General features: G+C 46.6%; 1 protein-coding gene across 5 annotated transcripts in view; it reads right to left on the bottom strand.

The window, feature by feature from the left end:
* Positions 1-22,053, bottom strand: part of LOC105279517 (zinc finger homeobox protein 3) — a 137,722-nt gene that overhangs the window by 74,885 nt on the left and 40,784 nt on the right. For 4 of the 5 annotated variants that reach the window (XM_011339350.3, XM_011339351.3, XM_011339353.3 and 1 more), the window contains exons 1-4: positions 18,445-21,556; positions 13,169-16,044; positions 9,984-12,689; positions 9,413-9,860 (exon numbers count right to left, since the gene is read on the bottom strand). In XM_011339350.3, the coding sequence (XP_011337652.2) occupies positions 9,413-9,860; positions 9,984-12,689; positions 13,169-16,044; positions 18,445-21,556 (9,142 nt within the window). Of the gene's footprint in view, positions 1-9,412; positions 9,861-9,983; positions 12,690-13,168; positions 16,045-18,444; positions 21,741-22,053 lie in introns of those variants that run through there. The other variant, XM_026972446.1, reaches the window with a different exon arrangement.

Here is a 22,053-nt window from a genome sequence, read left to right as displayed (position 1 = left end):
AAACGCGTCGCCAGCTTGCTCGAAGCGGTTCTATTGATCTCTTGGAACAATTGATATATATACATTTCAAATCATACCTTTTAAATAAAGTAATCTGAGAGATTAAGATTAATATATCGCGCGTTGAGTAGAAATGAATGCACCGCGGTTTTAATTAATTTATAGCACTTGGTAGTTCTTATTGAAATCTATGTCTTTCTGTTTTAAAGAAATCTGACGGCGAATAGAAGCGCGTGAAATTAATATCTGTTCCAATTGAAGCTAAAGTTCAGCGTCACCTAATAAAGTTGCAGTAATTGATCTTTCTTAATATCGAAACGACGCGAGATGAACCTCTTTGTGTCCGCCAGGGCCTCTCGTTAGAACTCCCGCCAAGAGGATCGTTCCGCAACGCGGCGGGAACGGCTTCGCCCGTCGTGAATGGTGGTGTGGAATGCGGTAAAGCAAATAGGCTCCTCTCGCGGGCGAATAGCTAATTACGCTTCTTGGCATTCCTGTTTCTGGTTAGGCGAGCGGCCACAGAGCTAGCTAGCAACCCGGCGACGAGAGAGGAAGAGAAAGAGAGAAAGAAAGAAAGCAAGAATGAGAGAGAGGAAGAGTCAGCGGCGCGCCACGCCGCGCGAGGAATTACAAGCTAATCCTCGACTCGTAGGAGGACACGGGCGGCCGCGGTCACCCGGGGAAGACGAGAGACGAGATCCCTCTCGCCGTGCCCTCTCTTCGTCCGTTCCACCCTCGTCCTCCCGATCCTCCTCCGACCGATCCTCGTCCGTCCTCCACAGGCGTTCTCCGTCTCGTGCGCCTCGCCCGCGCTCCCCCTCGGTCCGGGCGTAATAGCGTTGTTTAATGTTTAATCATACCCGCCGTGCGCTCGCAGTATAATCAGAGTATAATTCAGACAACAACATCAACCACCGTCGACCACCGCCGACAAGTCAGTCGGTGATAGTCCGGGGGGAAGGGGTTTGCGAGCTGCGGTCGTCAGCGGGTACCAAGGCAGGCATCGACGCTATACTACCTGGCCCTACGTGTGCCTCTTTACCTCAACCCGAGATCCTCCTTGGAGGCTCCTCTCGTGATGACGGACGATTGACCGCGAATTACGCGTGTACTATGAGCCCGAGAAATTCAATCTCGAGCAGCGCGAGGTGTATCGGCCGCAGTTTGGCTGCGGCTGCGTGCGTGTTATAAATTCCGAAAAATGTTACATGAAACTCTTTGCATCTCTTTTTATACAAGATATGATCGGGCAAATTAATTATGATATAAATACGAGAAGTGTTCTCATTTTCCAAACATTCATGCTAATTTGGCTATTAGAAATGGCACGTTTGTTTATTTCTCAAATTGTCAGCAGGAAACTGATCCAATCGGAAATGTGAATATAATCGATCAGCGATTTTGACAGACGCGCCAACGTATTCTGTCGCGTCACTTCCACGACGCGATTCATCCTCGAGCTTCTGGATGTCGTTAACTTTCTGATTTGCCGCGTACGTTTGCGATCGTCTCTACATAATCGAGGCTTTCACGTATTAGGGATCGGAATAGCTTCTAGTAATTAGCGATCGATCTTTCTTGCGTGGCGTAGCGAACGGCGTGCGCATCGAGGCACTAAACGACCGGGGTCTCTTTTTTGACCGCTTCAAGGTCCGCGAGTACTTGTCTCGTGCCGAGTCATGCGTGGAACTCCCGGCATTATTGCCATAACTCGTCGCGCCATGTACCTTCATGGCGAGTTTATGGCACCGTCGTTCTCGCGCACTCAGCTCGTAACAATTCGGTCGCTGCGGTATCCCGGGCGCACACAATTACCTCCGTATTTTTAGCTCAATCTAGCGCCGCGATGATGAAACCGAGGATTTACGTGCTCTTTTGCTCCCCATAGATTCAACAGAGCCGGGAGAAGGGTACGATTGTTCAATTATTCGTCGGTATCCACCATGCTGCCGCACGTTCAGCAATCTTCGAATTAACGTAAAAAGATGTCCATCTCGTTTAAATCTACAAAATTTTAGTCTTCCGCTTTTTTACTCGACCAGTTTTTGGCTTTTGCGAACGAAATCTCAAATGAAGCAATGAATGAAACCGCACTTTGGAAATCATTCACATCGCGTCGTGTGCAAACGTTAATTACGCTCTTGACCGACCCGCGGGTCGATGATTTATCCGTTCAATCGTGTCGGAAACGAGGTGATGATATGTAGGCCGAAGGTAACGCGTCACGGGGAAGCCTGCTCGAAGGATCGGCGTGGCTAGATGGCTGGGAACGTGGCACATTATAGTGAAGCATTAGAGTGGCCGGTAGCCGACCGGTGAGTTTTTTGCCGGATTCCAGTAGCGCCTTCGACAAACACCAGAGCAGGGGAGAGAGCCCGGTCCCTCTCTCTCCCTCTTGCGCTCCTGGTTCGCTACTTTTACTGGGTTATCCGCGAGCGGTTATCTCTCGTGACTCGTCCCGCGCTGGCTCGTCTCTCCGACAAAGTCCGGGCCCTCGCCGGGCCCGGAGGAGCCCTCTCAGGAATTCCACCTCCCGCTACACACGACGCCCGTCTGCGGAGAAAGTGAAGCGCTGACAGTCTGGACTCGCTTCTGCTGCGAACGTGAGTGAATCGATACGGTTTACGGCGCCCGCGAACGTCATCAGCGATCACGTTTCTCTTTCGTCCGGACCGCATGAGCCGCCATAGAGAGCGCACGTGCGAATTTTTGGGAGAGTCGGTTCTTTCTTCTCGAAGTTCCACATAAAGACGTAATCTGATTTAATGAGAAACGTGATTGACGAGATCTCGAGCTGAAGCGGTTTGGGCGATCCGCTAACTAGAACCGCGCCGAATGATCACGTAGCCCTCTACAAAGTGCACCGCCACCCCTCAAACATTTTTTTTCTCCGTACAATCCTCGCTATCTCTTTTCTCCTCCTCCCCTTCGGTTCTCCTGGTCCCCAGCCATGAGTCACGTAATAGTTTCTCCACATCGGCCCTAATGATTTATGCCTTCGGTCGGGTTTTATGTATTTCTGCGCAATGCGCGAGGCTCCGGCTTTTTTATGTTCTCACCCCGCCGTCGGAGAATGAGAGAAGCGCAGAATGGTTGAGAAAGAGAGAGAGACGGTCGAGGGGCACAGAGGGGGACCGGTAAAGGAAGAGAAGAGAACGGCTATAAAGCGTCACCGGGTCGGGTGCAGCTCGCGCGCTGCCGCCGTTAACTACGCGCTGCCTATATAGATCGATATAATTAATAGCTTAGCCACGGATCGGGTAACATATGGCCCGGGACAGGACACCGAGGAGACAGGCGCGGGCGAAAGGTGAGAGGGAACCGATTTCGAGGCCCTCCTTCGCCACCGCCGCCGCCGCCGCTTCAAAGTTGACCGAAAGAAGGAGGAAAAGAAAAAGAGCGAGCGCGATCCTCACCCGCTGGATCCAAAGGGATTAAAGGCGACTACACGAAGGTCGCGGGGATACCCGACGTTGGGGAAAAAGGACGATTCGCATCGCGGCATGCTAATTCCTACCTGGTGGTAGGTTCACAAGGCCTCTACTCGGGGAAGAACGCGTTTCTCTTTCTCGTTTCTAGATTCTTTAGAATTTCTATTCGGATCGCCTTAATTGTGCCTTGCTTCACAAAAGCATCTCTAAAACGGATTCGCAGGGAACGAGGATATGGTATTTTGACGCCTTGGAATTCTTCTTCAGATTATTGTAATACGAAAATGTATTTTTGTTCTTTATAGCTAGTTATAGGATGATATTGATCGTCCTAAACATCGAAAACATTTGTATAAGGATAGTCTAGTCACGATAACGAGTTGAAAGTGTTCATAGCGTATGTATAAAATGATAGAAATTATTGGAATAGCATGTTGAGCACAATGTTACATTCCGGTTATTGGATGATTGAGTCATCGTTTAATCTTTCAACGTGTATACCAGAGATAACATGTTAAACCGATGCTCTTCTGCAGTCTTAGGACTCCTTCCATTAATATGAAATTTTTATCGCGAAATGAAAAGCCATTTAGCAAACATGGCGTCGACTACGGCGGATAAAGCCGACATGATCCTGATCTACGAGGAAAGTAAGACATAATAATGAAGATAAAGTAATCCTAAGGCTGAAACATGTTCAATACCGGATGCATTTATAATTCTAAACCCGGCGTCCCCACATGTAGAAATTTCCTTATCGCATAACATTCGATGATTAATGTGACGTCTATTACGAATCTATTAAGAAAATTTCTTCTGTCTCGCGTTGAAAAATATACGTTTGTATCTTTTACAATATTATCGAGACTTGCGTACAAGGAAATAATACCTACACCTCAGTTTTCTCGTGCCTCTTTTCATCCATGACTGAAAAGTCTTCATCATAAAAATTTTGAGACGTGATACTTTTCCTCTGAAATATTTTCGTGATTTTTCAATCACGAAATATCTCATCGCCAGCGATGCCTATCAATTGCCATATTATGCGATACGCAAGTCACTTTTACGCAATACTGAATCAACTATTCGATTAAATAATGTCTTTTCGATATTATCTCGATCTTGAGCGTCTCTAGCGTTTCGTAGGAATTTCGCGCCGCAATGGAACGAAACGTCTCGTGATTATTCCGGACGACTTAATATTCGTCGCTAGCACATTGGCGGCACACGCAAAACGACCTCCCGACGATGTCCTCCCGCTCGGGACAAAGAGGAACGCATCCAACCCCGAGAGACGTTACCATTTGCATTTCCTCTGCCAACGCCACGTGCGCTCACCCCTGACGCGCCGAGCCGAGCCAAGCACGCGAGGCGAAGCGGGGTGAAGCTTTCTGCGCGCGGTGCACTTTGCATAATTTCACGAATCGCGCGTATAATCGTCCCGCCGCCGCCGCGCAGCCGGTACCACAAAACGTGCCAGCGATGGGGGTTTCGTGCAAGCGAGCGATCTCGCAGGCCGACATTAGCATAAGGTCTTCGGAGTGACGCGTGTACGCGCGCGCGCCTCCGCTCGCGGAAGGTGACACGTGGCTCGCCACGAGGACGCAATCGGAAGGGTTGAGGCCCGAAAATTTGTGTAAGATCCCTTCGCGCCGAAACTCTTCGAGAGACTCGAACGAACGCTCAGACACATAGGTGTGCATGCGCGGTACACGGAAGTGTCGATGTGACACGTGCCCCATGCGACGTGACGGTACACGTTCGCCCGCTCGCTTCGCTGTGTACTCAGCATTAGCACGAGATTTCAATAGTACGCTGGCCGACGTATAGATTTTCTTGCCTTTATTCTTCCGGAGCGCTTTCGGACGTTGTACGTGTACGTGCGTATACGATCATGGAACGTACGTAAGAGATTCGATCGGGCTCTCCGCGTGGAATTCAACGGAACTCACGGTGGCACTGGCGAACGATGGAAATGAAAATCGCCTGCAACTCGGAAACCGCTTTTGCCTCCGCGTCACGCTCGTTATCGGATTGCATCTCGCATCACGTTTGAGAAGCGCTTGTTTGCCCACGGATAAATATTCAACGATGCCTAAAATCTCCCCCGCCATAGGAACGAAGTATCAAACGGATTCGGCGAAGTACGAAGCCCATCTGTCCGCGGCATCTAACAAACAGTAACGACTCTATAATGATTTCGGGGGGATTTAAACTGGACGCGGTCTCCGCTCATGCACGCAAAGAAGCAGTGAACGCGGCTTAGAAGTGCTGACAGCACTTCATCGCTGGAAAATCAATTTTCCCATGTACCTCAGCATCCATCGCTCCATTTTTTCTGCGCTCTTTCAACTTTTCCTCTCCTCTCCCTCTTTTTCTTTCTTCCTATTGAAGACAGCAATCGCCGGCTGTTTAGAGAATCTTATCATGGTGGTCGCGATGAGCTGAACTGTCGATGAACGACCATGAACGTGCGCACAACGGTTCACGCGATTCCTCGCTTCTACGTGCGTAGACGTCTACGTCGCTTTTGTGCGTTCAACGCACTTCGAAAAAGCACCGCAACTAATTAATACTCGAGCCCTTTTTGCCGCGGCGACGCGGACGCGCATGTTAAATTTGTGACCAACCGCGCGACATTATCCGACGGTTTCAGCAATCCCTGAACTCCTCGAAAGAATTTTCTCCTTGAAAACGGTCATGCGCAAGCGACGACCCCTTTTTGAGAAGACGAATTACTTCTTTTCCCGTCTTTTTCGAATTTCGTCTTTTCTCTTAATTTACAAGGCGCACATGAATGTTTCTTTCAGATTGCAGATTGTTACGTGTTTCCTTGGCAATATGGACAATGCAATGTATGTCGATCTTGCCGGAATCTTGAAAATCAATAACGTAACAAATCGTAGCGATCGCTGTGCTATGCGTGCACTCGCTGAAGAATTAAAGATGGCATTCACATCTGCATTAATTACGATTAATTTACGATTTAATTTATTCGCGGTGAAACGTTACTGAGGAATGTCTCGAAATATATTTCGCCTCTACAGATACTTGATATGCACATGATTTCTTCGATTTCAAACAAGAATAGGTTTGAAAACAAGACGCATCTTAAACTCCAGAAATCATATTCTTGTGATTTTCTCCGATTTATTTGCACCTGATCAAGCGATAATCGCCAATTTTTGTAATAATCGCGACTTACCGAAGCGTTTCCAATGCAACATTGTGATGGCTCCTCGATGGCAAATAATGGAAAAGGACATCAGGAGGATGGGATATGAAAGTTGAAATAAGAAAAAAAAACAAAAAATTAATCTTCAGACATCTTAGTAATTTATTATTACGACTAGAAACTGAAGATTGTTATAATTCATAATATAACATAAAATAATAATAATAATAATAATAATAATAATAATAATAATAGTAATGATAATAATAATATACCGCTATTATTATTATCTTTTTAATAATTATATAATATATATTTTAATTAAATATTATTATCATTATTTATAGCGTATAATAATATTAAAAATTGATAATGATAATAATAATTAATCGTTAAATTAATAGATAATAATGATAAACTATATACACAAGAATGGTGAATAGGAGAGTGCAAAGATCGACATACATAACATGCTTGTGAAATTATGAACTTAGGTACGTAATATCAATAGATCGTGTATACATCGTCGCACGGTAATATGAAAAAAATAATCGAGAAACAAGGCCACATCCTCGTCAGGCATGGAATAAAAGCGCAAAATAAAAGATAGATTCGAAAGAGGAAATGAGTGGAAAATTAAGCAAGGTTCGCATTGTCAGAACGAGCCAGAACGAATTTTATGGCGAACCGATCACACGAACCTCAAAATTCAACCACGAATAAAAAATTTCTCAGAAAGTAATAATTTACTGTTGCATTATTGTAGTGTGATTTATTTCAAAAAAATTAATAATTAGCAATTACATATCGAAATTAAGCAAGGTTCGCATTTTCAGAACGAGCCAGAACGAATTTTATGGCGAACCGATCACACGAACCTCAAAATTTAACCAAGAACAAAAAATTTCTCAAAAAGTAATTTAAAGTAGTAATTTACTGTTGCATCATTGTAGTGTGATTTATTTAAAAAAAAAACTAATAATTAGCAATTACATATTGAAGCATAACATGTTAAATCTCGCTTTAGACAGCATGCTGCTCGAGACATCCAGGTCCGAGCTCAATCAGACGTGTGGCCAGACGAGAGTGTGACTGTCACAAAGAAGATAAATAATAGCTAATGTGTATAACAAAATCAAAATTAATAATAACGCGCACGCGCTTTTATGTATGCATGTGCGTATTTTTCGACGTTACGTGTGCTATAGTAATCGATGGCGTAATAAACGGCGATGATAATGGAACGGACGCTGCTTGGAGCTAACACGTATCCCATCAGTACCATCGCATGTATCTTGAATTAAACGCAATGGAGAAAAAACTCTGCCGCATGGGACTCCATGTTTTCGGGGAAAAGGAGGAGGGGAGGAGATATAGCGAGGATTTGCGAAGTATTTATAGTAATGCGCTGAATGCACAGTATTTGGGGAAGGAATTTGGGACGGGGTGATTTGTCGCGTGATGTGGAATGACTCCGCAAACGATGATTGTAATGACGATGATAAAACAAGAACGAATAATATTTAGCTTATAGCACGATGAAAAGCAATCTAGTAATATTCTTTCTTAATTAATTCATTCTTATCTTGCATTTGTTTTTTCTAATAAGAATAATATTTTATCTCTTTCATTCACTCACTCCTTTCTGTCATTCCATTCGTTCATTCACTTCTTTATGTCATCCTCTCTCTCTCTTGTTCACTTCTATATTAAAAAGTAGATAGGAACTTTTAGTATTGCCTAATTCTAGATATATTACATTCTCGTGATGTCCAGATTTTAACCGGACTATTAATATTATAGCGAGTCGTTTTTACGTAATCTTTTATATTAACATCTTATACACGGAAAATTATTACTACTTGTCATTATTTGGGTAGGCCCTATAGGATATCACACGGGCCCAATTTTTACATAAAATACATACATGGAGAATTGTCGCGATACACAAAGGATACGTGCACAACATATTTACAAACGACATAAAGCAGAGTTCACATTCCCGAACTGAGGCGAACGACGAATTGTCTTTCCTGCGAGCCAATTGCGCGTCTATATTGAGTTGAATTTGGATTCACGAATATTTTTCGTTGTGATGATTACCTACTGCAGTCTACTACTAGCAATCAATATTTTTCTGTCGCATCAAAAGATGTTACGTAACAAAATTAGGCGCTTTATTGGCTACTGATAGACGATGTATGATTGACATCATACATCGAAACAAAATATAGGTCGCGTAAATATACTTGCGATACTTCATTTCGTAATTGTTAATGTAGGTGAGACTTGCTACGAGAATTGCTTGTGGCTCAGCTCGATAATGTAAACGTCTGCTGAACGTTCGCGAGTTCGAAATTCTTTAGTGCAATATACGCCAACATGCAACGCCAATATACAAAATATTTACTTTTATCATAAAGTTTACATATCAAATCGCAAGACACGTATATACGTATATACATATATATATAAATATAAATGATAATTTGGATAAACAAAATTCTACGTTTTAAGAAAATCATACTTCTTGCGATGTAGAAATATTTAACAATTTTTATATAATTTTAGTGTTATTGGCTGTCTCTATTAGCACTATCAATATCTTATACATATTATTTTAATACTTTATTTTTTGGAAGATTTCTCTTTACGATTGGTACTATATTATATACAAAATATTTGTTATAATACATTATATAATATAGTACTCTTTCAGCACTATTCGATTAATTAACGATAGAATTTCGAACCAACGTCGTATGGTTATTTATTTATTCGTCTAAGAGGTCAGCCAGAGACTCACCGGCCGTAGTGTTAGCGCCGGTGGGATGTTGCTGCTGCTGCGACGGGAACATCGCCGTAGGGTGAAGGAACAAGGATCCATACATCATATTTTCGTCCGACTGTTGCTGTTGTTGCTGGCTGACTTGTTGGCTGGTCGCGGCAACCACTGATGTATTCCCCATACCCGGTACACCGGTAGCTCCGCCGCTGCTGCCAAGTACGATCGGTGCCCCAGGAGTCGGCGGAACCAAACTGCCTTCTTCAACAGCAATACGCACTGACTCGATATGCCGACGTGAGAAGACGTGCTCCTGTAATGGGGTCTTGGCCGAGTAGCGCACGGAGCATAGCTTACACTCGTCTGGTCCGGTCGGGCCACGATGTGGTTGGACGGCCGAACCCTCGGCCGGCAAACCAGCCGCCAATCTTGCCTTCTTCTCCTTGGCACGGGCGTTTTGGAACCAGACCTGTAACTCGTCTCTATTAGTCCCCGTAAGCTGGAATTAGTCGCGTATGGAAAACGCGCTTCCTGGTTGGCTGTTGAACAATCATTGCGAGCGCGGGATGATCGGATTATCGATGATGCTTACCTGGACTACGCGCTTCGGTAAGCCGATCTCGCGGCCGAGCATCTCGCATTCAGCCATCGTCGGCGTCTTGTAGTCCGAGAACAGCGATTTCATCACCTTCACTTGAGTGGCCGACATCTGTGTGCGATATCGCTTTCCGCCGGATTGGCCAGTATTACCGCTGGTCTGTCCACCAGTCACCGGTGGTCCGGCAGTGTTTCCGGTACTTCCGCTGGCCGGTCCTTGTCTCGAACTTTGGGTGCTCGAAGCCGGACTTGCCGGTCCACTTTCATCATCCAGGAATTCCGTAGTTTCGCTCATGCTGTCTTCGTCGCATATACTGCGCTCAGATAAATCAGTCAGAGGGCCGCAGTCGCTACCGCCGCGGAAGTGACTATGTTGCTCTTCGAGGAGGGTGCTCAAGCCACCTAGACTCAGTTTCATCGGTCGGCTGAGATCAACCGGCTTGCTCAGATCTAACGGTGACTCACCGCTGTTACCGCTGCCAGTCTGATGATTCGCCGTCTCTTGCTTGCCATTGCTGGCGTGCGCCAATTCAAAATATCGTTTCATTTCTTCGTAGTATTTCAAAGATTTTAGGGATGCCTCCATGTCGCTGTTGTTAATTGGCGGGAAAAGTGGTGGCATCATGTGCGGTGTACTGGAATTTGACGGTGCAGATTCCATTGAGAGTTCCTCGTCCGGAATATTGTCAATGTTTACTTCTCCGCGTGCCACTTGATCGGCGTGCTTGCTGCTTAGATGAGATTCTAAAGCAGATTTCACTTTGAACAGCGCAGGGCAAAACGGACATCGCTTATTGATTACTTGGCTGTGAGCCCGAAACTGACCTTTGCGTTCGCGAGCGCGCGTGTTTTGGAACCACACCTGCACCACGCGTTTCTTCAAACCGACCTCGCGCGCGATCGTCTCCAGCATCTTCCTCGACGGATTAGACTCGACTTGATACTTTTGATACAGATAGTCCAACTGCTCCGGAAGTATCGTAGTACGCAAACGTTTGTCCTTCGGCTGTTCATTTAGGTGCTCCGAATTCGAACGATTGTCGCTTCCCGTACTTTCCTCAAACTCGTCATACTTTCTCTTTTGCATCATGGCGATGAGCGGATGTGGGGTGTCTGGTGCGACTCCGGAAGTAGCGTTAAGCGCTTGTTGCTGCAGAATACCGAAAGCTGAGTCAGGTGGGTACGCCGGGAAGAGGGACGGGTTCATGATATGTACTAGCTGATGTTCGCGCCAAAGCTCGAACCGTCCGAACATCAAATTACATTTGTCGCATTGGAAGCTACCTTCTTTTGACTCCGTCTGTGACTGCGATTGTTGTTGCTGCTGCTGTTGTTGCTGTTGTGACTGTTGCTGGTGTGTTTGCGATAGTGGTTGCTGATGAGGCGACGTGGCAGTATTCAACGGTTGCTGTAGTTGTTCGGCGAGTCCGGAGCTGACCGATGGAGTATTAATCACCGTATTGTTCGTAGTCGTCGTAGAACTACTATTACTGTCCTCGGAACTCAAAACTGCAGCGACTTGAGCAGCCGCGGCTTGAGCCTGCGCACTTCTTTTGGCGTCCTCCTCCTTGAAGCAGTGGGTCTTCTGATGGCGTATAAGCTCGTAGTATCGCTGAAATGATAGGAGGCACTTCTTGCACTGATAGTTTAATCCCTGCGCTTTTTGAAATCTACCAGCCCCATCGTCGTTCTCGCGGCCCGCTGTCATGGATTCGGCAGCCGGTTGATTCTCGTAGACCTTGCGTGCTTTTTGTCTGGCATTCTGGAACCATACTACGATCACCCGCGGACTCAGACCAAGCAATTTGCTGAGATATTCCAAATCATCGTCTTTTGGATACGCGTTGTTCTCAAAGAATTCCTGGAGAACCTTGATTTGATAATCGGTGAATCGCGTTCGATTAGCGCGTTTGCCGGAGCTGCTGCTAGAAGCGTTACTGCCGTTGCTGTTACCGCCAAAGGAATAATCCGTTGGACCGCGCCCCGGGCTCAAGGATCTCTGCGGCGTAAGTGCCATGGCAGCGATCGTGCTCGGTATCACGTTACCTGCCCCCGGAGTCGGACTGGCAAAATTCTGGGGTGTCAATTTCGGTGGTAACATTGGAGCGCTCGGCGCGTTCGTAGTCGACGGTGGATGAGACGAAACATCGTGATGAATGCCTGAGAATACCGAGCTCATGCTGAGAGCGGGTGAATGCGGTCGTGACTGTTGCCCACCTGAGCTACTAGGAGAATGATGCTGCTCTTCCTGATGCTGCGTAGCTTGCTGTTGACAATGCGATTGTTCAATCGCCTCTTGTTTAATCTCGGTAGGTTGTGAAGTGCCGGTGTTCTGCGTGGATGGCGGTGGCGTTGCTTGCTTATTCGGGCTTTTATCGTCGGAGGAGCTACTACCGGATACACTAGAGTTTAATGGTGTCACCTTTGCCTCGCCGGTTTTCTCATACTCCTCGAGATTCAGAGTAGTACTTGGTGGATTATTGAAATTGTAAGGACTGTCTTTGTTACGCTGTCGCTCTTTAAATAACGTATTTCGGAACCAATGTTTTATTACTTTGGGTGGTAGACCGCTTTGAGCAGCCATGTCCAGAATCTGCTCTTCGCCAGGAGAATTATTAATATCAAAGTGCGCCCGTAATATTTTCAATTGCTCGTCAGTGATACGCGTACGCGCCCGTTTCTGTGATGCAGCTGCATTTGCCTGAAAGGTCGAAATGATCCCTTGATACTTTTTTAATATATATATTTTTTATTTAATATATGCAAGTGACATTCCACAGATATATCGCAAAACTATAGTTAAATAGATAATTGATGAATTTATTTTATCATTAGATTGAGGCTTACAATACCCAAAAAGTTATGAAATTTAAGTATAAAATTCGTAAAAAGAAAATCTAACAATCGTTCGAAATGTTTGAAGCTCTATATATTGCAATTATGTAGTTAATTATTATTCAGATTGTTTAAGAGATATAAATGTGCAGTTTTCTTCGTTTTTCAAAGAAACTTAGATACTCAAAAAAATCAAATAAACTTAGTTGTTGTTATGATAATTGTTTCTATATCCCTCGCTATTTATTATTAATATCTTTTTATATTTTCTCATAAATCTTTCAAAAAAGTATTATTATATTATTAGATAAACATGAACATGCATATGTATCTTATATTACTTACCGCTGCTGCTGCTTGTTGTTGTTGAAGAGCGAGATGCTGCTTAGCGAGGAGATCCGCTTGATTAATCGGTGTATATCCAGCGGCAGCACTGTCATATGGCGGTGGCGGTAGCATCATTGGCACAAGAGGCGGTTGTAAGTTCATGGCTGCCAAGGCGGGCACGTTTAATCCCAATGGTAATCCCATCATTCCCATCATCAGTCCTGGATATTGTTGTAAATGTTGTTGCAATTGAGTTGCTGCCATTGCATTCAGAGCAGCTTGCATTTCAGACACTTGCTGCGCCAACGTAAGCTGAGCATGTTGTTGTTGTTGTTGTTGTTGCTGCTGCTGCTGCTGCTGCTGCTGTTGCTGCTGCTGTTGTTGTTGTTGCTGCTGCTGCTGCGACTGCTGCTGAATATGATGCTGCGAATTCGTAAGCAGTACAATCGGTGTCGTGGAATCTGTGCTCGAGACGGGAGTGTTGCTCAATGCAGGAGTCGTTGCCGGAGTGGTAGATGTAGCTTCTGGTGTACGACTGATACGTTCCTTGCTCTCAGTATTGTCGTCCTTTTCCTTTTCTCGTGATTCCTTATCAGAGCTAAGATCCTGGGGTTGTCCTACGGCGGGTGTAGAGCTTCTTGGCGCTGTGGTAGTCGATGAGGACGTCGCGACGGTCACCACGACACTCTTCTTCTCGTACTCGCATTTAAATTGCTGCGCGTACTTCTCGAGGAATTCGCGCGGCACGAGATCGCGATGCACCTCTTCACAGTGTGCCTTCAATACCCAGACACTGCTAAACTCCTTGTTGCAGTGTTGGCAAGTGCTGCGCGTGAGCTCTGGTATCACGTCATCGTCTATGTGACTCTCTTCGGCTTCTTCTTCTTTTTCTTGCGCAGCTTGCGCAGCGAGAGCCTGTTTCTGCTGTTCTTGTTTCTGTTGCTCTTGCTGCGCTTGAAGAGCAGCGGCCGCTTCCTCTTCCTTACGCTGTCGCCTCTGGTGATTTTCGTTGAATTGCATAACGAGATCAAAGCCGAAGCTCTCCAACAAATGCTTGTACATCTGCGAAGTCTTATGTCGTGGTTGAGAGAGAATGTCCTGCGTAGTTTGCGACGAATGCTGCGCGGCTTGCTGCATGTGTTGCTGCGGTCCCGGTGTCGTAGATCTAGGGGGTGGCGTCTTGGCCGGGGTGACCGAAGCCAGTTGTTGCGACGCCAGTTGTTGAAATAACGCCAGCGGATTGCTGAAAATGCAGTACAATTGCTGATGCGTCGCCAACTGTTCCTGATTGACGAACAGTGCGTTGCAGCGCGAGCAGGAGAGCATTCCTCCCGCATTGCCTACGTTCGCATTTACTGCGGGCGGACTGTTCGGACTTGTCGGTGTTGTTGGTTGTTCAATTAGTGGTCGAGCAAGGTCCAATTGGCCGCTGGCCACGAGATCCTGTATTTTGCTAGCGCGCGTTTGATGAAGAACACTCCTCATATGAATGTCCAGACTGCTTGGCAAGGAGTATGCGACTTTGCAGATGTTGCACTTGTGGGGCTTCTTGTCTTGATCTAGCTGGGAGTCGGAAGACTCGGTCGGACTGGCCGGTGGGGCCACCGAAATCAACGTGTTGTTGTTACCTGGCTCTTGCAAACTACGCTTCAGCTTGTGCAGATGGCTCACGCTGTTATAGTGAACTAAAAGTATGTTCTTTTGTGTGAAGCTCTCTTTGCAGATATCGCATTTGTATGGTCGGTTAGGGTCTAAATATTTCTCCATAGGATACGACATTTTTTCACCCTTGCGATGCAGCAAAGTCTTGTTATGACTGGTAAGGTAGCTCTGGCGCGTGAAGGCTACCTTGCATCGATGACACTTGAATTTCCGATTTGGATCGTGATAGCTGTCTTCGGCAATCGTCTGACTGTTTAGATAATCTTCCAACAAACGTTGTTCCCTCTGCATCGGAGACGAGTCACTGGCGTCGCTCTCCTCCTCGTCGCCTTTACCAGTCTCATCTTCGGCATTCTGTTCGCCCATCAAGCCACTTTGCTTCTTCAACGTTTCTTCCGTGAACGCTTGAAGCAACTGAGTGTTCAAGAAATTCTGCTTAGCCTGAATCAAATCCTCTTCGTGAACATCGTGGGCGGACTCCAGATGTCTTTGCAGCGTCTGAAGCGAGCGAAAAGATCGCGTGCAGATACTGCATTTAGTCGCGTCTCTGATGGCGTGATACTGGGAATGCTGCTGAAGCTTGTCCAACGTCTTGAAAGCGAGACTGCATTGTCCGCATCGATACTTGTAAACGTGTTTCTCACTAACTGCCAAGGTGGGCGTGGTGGCCGTATGGACTTCTCTGTGATGCTGAAGATCCTCGATACGGCACAGCCGGCTGCTCACGGTGCATCTTGTGCTTCCTTCCTCGGTATCATCGTTACCGCCTCGTTCGTTCATTTCTTCTTCTTGATGATGTTTGATCGTTGTGGTGGGCGACGTCGGCGTTGTTGCAGCCGTCACAGCCGGTGTCGAAGTGTTTCTCGGATTATTGTTCAGCCAATGGCTTTGATCCACTAGGAGTAACAACCTTTGTAGACCGTCAGTGTTAACCGAATGAATCTGCATCACGTGTTTCTCCAGAGCAGGACGTTCCTTGAAACCATCTTGGCACAATGGACACAACAAGTCCGGCGTCGACTCTTCCTTGACTGTTTCAGTTTTCTCCTCTGAATCCTGAATATGAGCCACCTGCAAGTGCTGTCGTAATTCTTCCCGCGATGTCGGCTGATACGTACAGTACAAACAAGTAATTTCCTCTTGGTCATTTTCTGGTTCCGCTTCCGGTTCTGCATCGTTGTCCGGTTCTTGTTTTACTTCACTACCGCAATCACTACCTTCTTCTCGTCGTTCTGAAACCAGATGAAATGAGAGAATTTGTAAAATCAAAACTACTATATGACCGCCGATATCAAAGACAGATAAATTTGACAAATTTTACGGAAGATTTATAAGAAATTTTTATATGAAGAATAACGAAAAATATAAAGAATAACGAATAATCAAAAGCGAAATATAATTAAATAATTAAGACATAAAAAGAAAAGAAATAAACCTTACTGCTTGAAAAAGACACAAAAGAATACGAAGCTAAGAGACGAGACACAGAAGAGACGTCCGAAACAAGTGAGAGCCAGCAAACAAGTGAATTTAAGGTGAAGACTAGATGTTATTCAAAACAACATCATATGTACCGGGTAACGTTTCCGTATCTCTTTGTAAATTGATCGAGTTCTTATATTTCTCAATAAAAATCATCTCCGCAATCTCACGTTTTCTCCTATGCTTTTCTTGATGGAGTATATTTATTTTTTACTTTTAATCAAACTCATGGCCATTCACCAAAAAAATTGGACCAAACAAATTGTGGTCGAAACGTCTACGAGTTGGTTTATTATCATCTTTTTTGTTTGCTGCCACGTTGGTCCAATAAAGAACTTTTTGCTTTAATGACAAAACTTACCATGCGGATCGTTAATGTAAAAATTAGATGGGATTATAAATTATAATCTGTCTTTTTAATTGATATTGGCACTTATAGCATTTTTGATGGTACAATGAAAAGTATTTTAATGTGGAATTATAATAAAATGCGTCAATTTAAAAAAATCAAGGAAAGAAAAGGTTAATTTATGATCTGTTTGTCAATATTTACGAATATGGCCACAGAGAGTTGAAATTACCATACTTGTTTGTTGAGTATGATTATTATACATTATTATTATTATTATTATTATTATTATTATTATTATTATTATTATGTAATGCATCGTAAGTCACATTTCTCGACAGCATTAAACGATAATTAAAAACGTACGCGGTATAATGAATTCTACTTGTATGCATTGAGAATACCAATAAAACTATACAAGCTGGTAACATTTCTCGATATTGTGGAGAATCTCACAATTTTACGGTCCCTCGGATAATTACATAAATCATTGATGTTCTGACCGGCGAGATTTGCTACAATAAGTCGGCTTTTTCAACCGCGACCTGCGCGATATTAAATTATTATATTAAGCTTCCACATTAAGTATTCGGAACCCCAGACAGCCGTGCAAGACGGTCATCCATTTCGCAGCGATTCGTTCCTCAAGACATTAAACTCGAAACGCCGCAGGAGAAAGTAAATTATAGATACTACCGGTAAACTATAGCAGTGCCACACGACGTAAAGTTCGCGTTCAGTGTCACGTACGGCCGCGGCTGTGTCGCCGATGCGGACATTTTCAAACAGCGCTATTAAATTGATCAGACATGTCCGGGAGCCGCGCGCTTGCTCGCATTTCACCCGCGCCTGATGATCGATCCGCGGAGGAATTACCGGGTGCGATCATTCAACCTCCTCCGATGTGCTCGGTGCGCGGGCGGAAGGATTTTTACGCAAGCGAGCGCGTAACGCGCATTGTCGTGTAACACGTGTCGTCGCACGGAGAGAAAGTGCCTCGACGTACGTGTGACATCTTCGGAAGAAGAAACCGGAAAGAAAAACGACAATTCGCGTCACAGATGCTCTCTAGCACTGGCCTCGCAACAATAATAGGCCAAATTACAGATTGGCGACACCGAATTATTGATGGCGGTCTCTTACAAAAAAAAGAAAGAGAAAGAGAAAAAAGAGAGTAAGCGACAGAGTAGAGGCAAACGAAAAAAGGGACGAAAGGAGGGCAGGCACCGCATGTATGCATCGCGTGGTATTGTTCGAAAGCACACTTGCACCGTGCGGCGTCAGTTGCAACGCCGCGTCGGGCACGCGGAGCAACGCGTGCTGCTGGTTTCACCAACGCTCCTGCTACTCCTCCACGTATATTTATGTAAGTACAGTTCGTCGATATATGTAATAATACGCGGTATTGTGCCGCCACGCCGTCGGTGGTGGCGCGAGCACACGCCACGGCCATATGCCACGCGAAATTACCGTCATTGCCGGTTAATTGCGAAATAATAAAATAATGGGACCAGTGAATTCATTAAGGACGTATAGTTGCAAATTCTTTCTGCTCGCGTAAATGAACGTAGGACGAAACGTAGAATAGAATGTAGGTCGACATAAAACCAAGAAGAAATGAACAGAGAAGAAGCAACACGATACAATGAAAAGTAATACAAGAATTCGTGTTTCGGATGATGAAATAAAACATACGCAATTGTGAATAGTTCGGCATATTTTTTTCTTAAAAGAAACTGAATTGATTAAGCACTTCGAGTAACGTAAATGACCAAAAGTCAAAGATTTTTGTGTAGCTCACCGTTGTTGGTACTCGTAGCATTGGGTGTTGTCGGTGTAGTCGGGCTAGATTGTTGCGTGGCCGGCACGTCAGGATCACTCATTACTTGAAACACGTCGCCGATGTCAGTGTGCGGCATCTCATTGCCTTGCAGGCTGCTCCTTCGGTGGAACTGATGTAACTGTTCCATTTGGAAGTGCCGTAAAGTTTTCACGTGCTGCAGGAGCAGCAATCGATGTCTGACGCTGAGTCCACATAGAGCGCAGTGATACAATTTTGCAGAGGACTGGATGTTGCTGCTCGCCTCGATAAGATGACGGAGCAGAAGCGCCGCGGCTTCGTGCCTGGGCGAGGCGGCGTGCAGGGCTAATTTGTGAGCACTGTTGGTGTAATAGTCGCACGCGTGGCAACGCAATTGCGCGGCACTCGTGGGCGATGCCAAGTATTTGAGCTTCCATTCGTTACGTGGACCACCCTCCTTCACGTGATTCACATGTTGTAGACGCTGCAGATGTTTGTCAGTCTTGCAATGCAGTTGGAAATTCGCCTTCAGGTTGGTCTTGTATGAACAAAGTTTGCAGATAAAGTGCGCATTTACCACAGTAAGTATCTCGCCTTCGCGGCTTCTTGTTCGATCGACGGCCAGATGATGGCCCAGAGCCTCCAGCGAGTCTGTCGCAAAGTTATTGCACACGCAGCATTGAAAAAGAAAGGTAGGGTCCGGATCCGCAGGTTCCGGTGGCGGTTCCATGCTGTCCGGCGAAAGCCCGACGTCACCGCCGAGGTTGCCTATGGCGCTCATGTTCGCTATACCGCCTATGAGCTCGGGCGGAAGCTGCGGCAGTTGGCCACTCGTAATCGCCGATATCACCACTGCTTGAGTGAAAGCCATATCGGCCAATTGCGCCTCCGTGTGTTGCGGTTTGTCCAGGCTGCTTAAGTGGAGCAGTTGCTCCAGCTGTTGCTGGTGTTGCTGTGCCTGCTGGTGATGGTGTTGGACTTGCTGATGATGGGTCAGCGCAGACAACTGCATGTGACTGACGTTTTGTCGTATCACCAGCATGTTGTGCGTATGTTTTTCACTTGTCATATGTATCCTAAGGTTTCGCCCGACATTCGTTTCATAATTGCACACGTCGCAGCGAAACGTGGGCTTCGGCTTGGTTTGATTGCCACCCTGGGTGGTCAGATGCGAGCTGTGATTCTGCTGGTGGTGGGGGCTCCGCGTCGGCATTGGCGCGTCCTGAGACGAGGAGGGGTTGCTAGTACCGGATCCACCCCCGCCGCCCTGCTGCAATTCTTGCATGTTGTTCAGGTGCTTGTCACTCTGCATGTGTATACTGAGATTTCCCTTTGTCGTGGTTGAGTAGTTGCACACCTCGCATCTATACGGTTTGTAGCCGCAGGTATACGTTTCGCCGCGGGCTAACCTAGGATGCGGCTGACCTGCGATACAGTAGATGCATGACGTCTCACTTTCCGGATGTTTTTCCTTCATATGTATCTCCAGAGTCTCCTGATATTTGTAATGCCAGTTGCACTTGGGACATTTGAGAGTTTTACACGAATTTCGACTGTGGATGCCAGCAAGTGGACCGCCGGGACCGGCGAGCCTACTACTAGTCAATATAAGCTCACACTTAGAACATTCCACTCCGCTCGGTCTGCCTTGCATGTGTTCTGGACACACGCCTATCGTGGTGCCGGTGAGAAAGTTCGGTGGTTGCTGAGTGAGCGCAGCGTATGAAGACGGAGATCCTTTGGTGGACGACGTCGGTGGCGGTGGAGAGCTATAATGCATGGCGTCGGGTGCCTTGGCCCAGGACGCAGCGCTCACTTGCGCACTGGTCCACGTATGCTGTTGTTGCTGATGATTATACGGGAGAGGATGATTCGAGTGTGACGTGGGCGTGGTAGGCGTACTAGGCGGAGGTCGATGTTGCTGCGTCTGCTGAGACTGTTGTTGTTGTTGAGGACTGCTAGGTACACCAGACGTACTCGTCGGTGTGCTCGTTGTCGTCGGCGTTGTCTCATGCTCGTTGGACTCGCCGCGTTGCTGACTTTGTGATTGCACTGGTGACGCCTGGGTGCAAGTCGAACTCGTAACAGGCTCCAAGAAACTGACGAGTGGTTGTTTTCCTCTACCCACCGCCTGAATGATAGCTGACGCCGTCGAATGAGAGAGTATTTGTCGTTCGTCTTCCATTAAGGTAAGTTGATGTTCACCCTGAGCGTGCGCGACGAAACTCTTCGCGTATCCAAAGCTCAGTTTACATATGAAACACATTAGGATAGGTTTGACGGGCACCGATGCCGCGGGAGGCGGTGGTACCGTTGGCGTTGGAGGTGGCTGTTTACTGCCCTCCGCGCTCCTGTAACTGATCACCCGGTAACTGTGCGTCACGGGAAGATCGGGATTATGTTGCTGGGCCGACGAGCGCTGTTGCTGCTGTTGCTGATAGGCCTGATGCGCATACAACCGCGACACATAGTATGCGCTCGCAATTTGAGGGAACACTAAGGAGTGAGGAACCGATACACCGCGCCCATCTACGATACAACCGTCTGGTAAGGACTCGTCCTCGCTGAGTTCGCTCTCGCCCTCGATGATGTAGGCCGAGCCATCCGGGTTGTAAACGATTTTACCGTCGAACTTTTCCACGTCGCCGCCCGTCGGACTCGGGCTCGGACTGGGACCCTGCTGTTGCTGCTGTTGTTGCCCCTGCGACTGCATTGTCATAGTAGTCGTTGTGGTGGTAGTGGTGGTATCCGCGATCGGTGTAGGTGTCGGTATCGCATCGCGGGTGCAGGGTTCCGTGCCCGAAGGTGGACTGGCCGTGCGGGGGTGATGGGGCTGATGAAGTGCAGCCCCAGCCGCCGGGGGGGACCCACCCCCGCGGCCCCCCTCCTCCTCCGGGCTCATCTCTTGCTTCTGCTGCGCGTACGTGGAATTTTGGAAGGGCCCGCCGTGTTGCTGCTGTCGCTGTTGCTGTTGCTGCTGCTGATGATGGGCCGCCACCAGCTGCTGAAAGAGCTGATGCTCGATCGCGCTCGTGTGCTGCTGCAGATGCGAGGGAGGAATGTTGTGGTGCTGAAGGTGGTACTGGGGGGGATGAGGCTCACTGGAGGGCATCACCCCAAACGTGAGGCGGGCGCCAGCCTCACATCACCTACGGCGCCTGCGCCTGCGTTCACTAGACTTCCTCTTCTTCTTCTGCCGCGCGGACTCGCCCGCTTCCTCGCCAACTGCTTCTCCGTCTTATCCTCGTAACCGAGAGACGGTTCACTAGCTACCCCGACGCAAACCCAGGTCGTGCCTGTAACAGCAAGCAAATGAACGGTTATTACGCTTCACGCGATTAAAAGTTAATAATAAGTAATCAGAAAAATTTTATGTGCGTACAGTGAATAAAAACTAAGAGTTTTCACTCGAATTGATTTTATACACACGCTAAGAGTTCTCTCCGTCAGAGGAGACTACTCAGCTCGCTCGTGATAGAATGAATTCACAGACGGGATATTTAGAAATCGTCTAGTCAGTTAATCCGATCAAACAGGGCCGGCGTTTCCGAGGACGGTCAAAAGATAGCATAAATACGCAGAATTGCAGCAAGCTGCGTGTGCAGAGGA

This window comes from Ooceraea biroi, chromosome 9 (genome assembly GCF_003672135.1).
Source record: "Ooceraea biroi isolate clonal line C1 chromosome 9, Obir_v5.4, whole genome shotgun sequence".
NCBI lineage: Eukaryota > Metazoa > Arthropoda > Insecta > Hymenoptera > Formicidae > Ooceraea > Ooceraea biroi.
The sequence above is the reverse complement of the archived record's forward strand: the minus strand, read 5'-3'. Positions and strand labels throughout refer to the sequence as shown.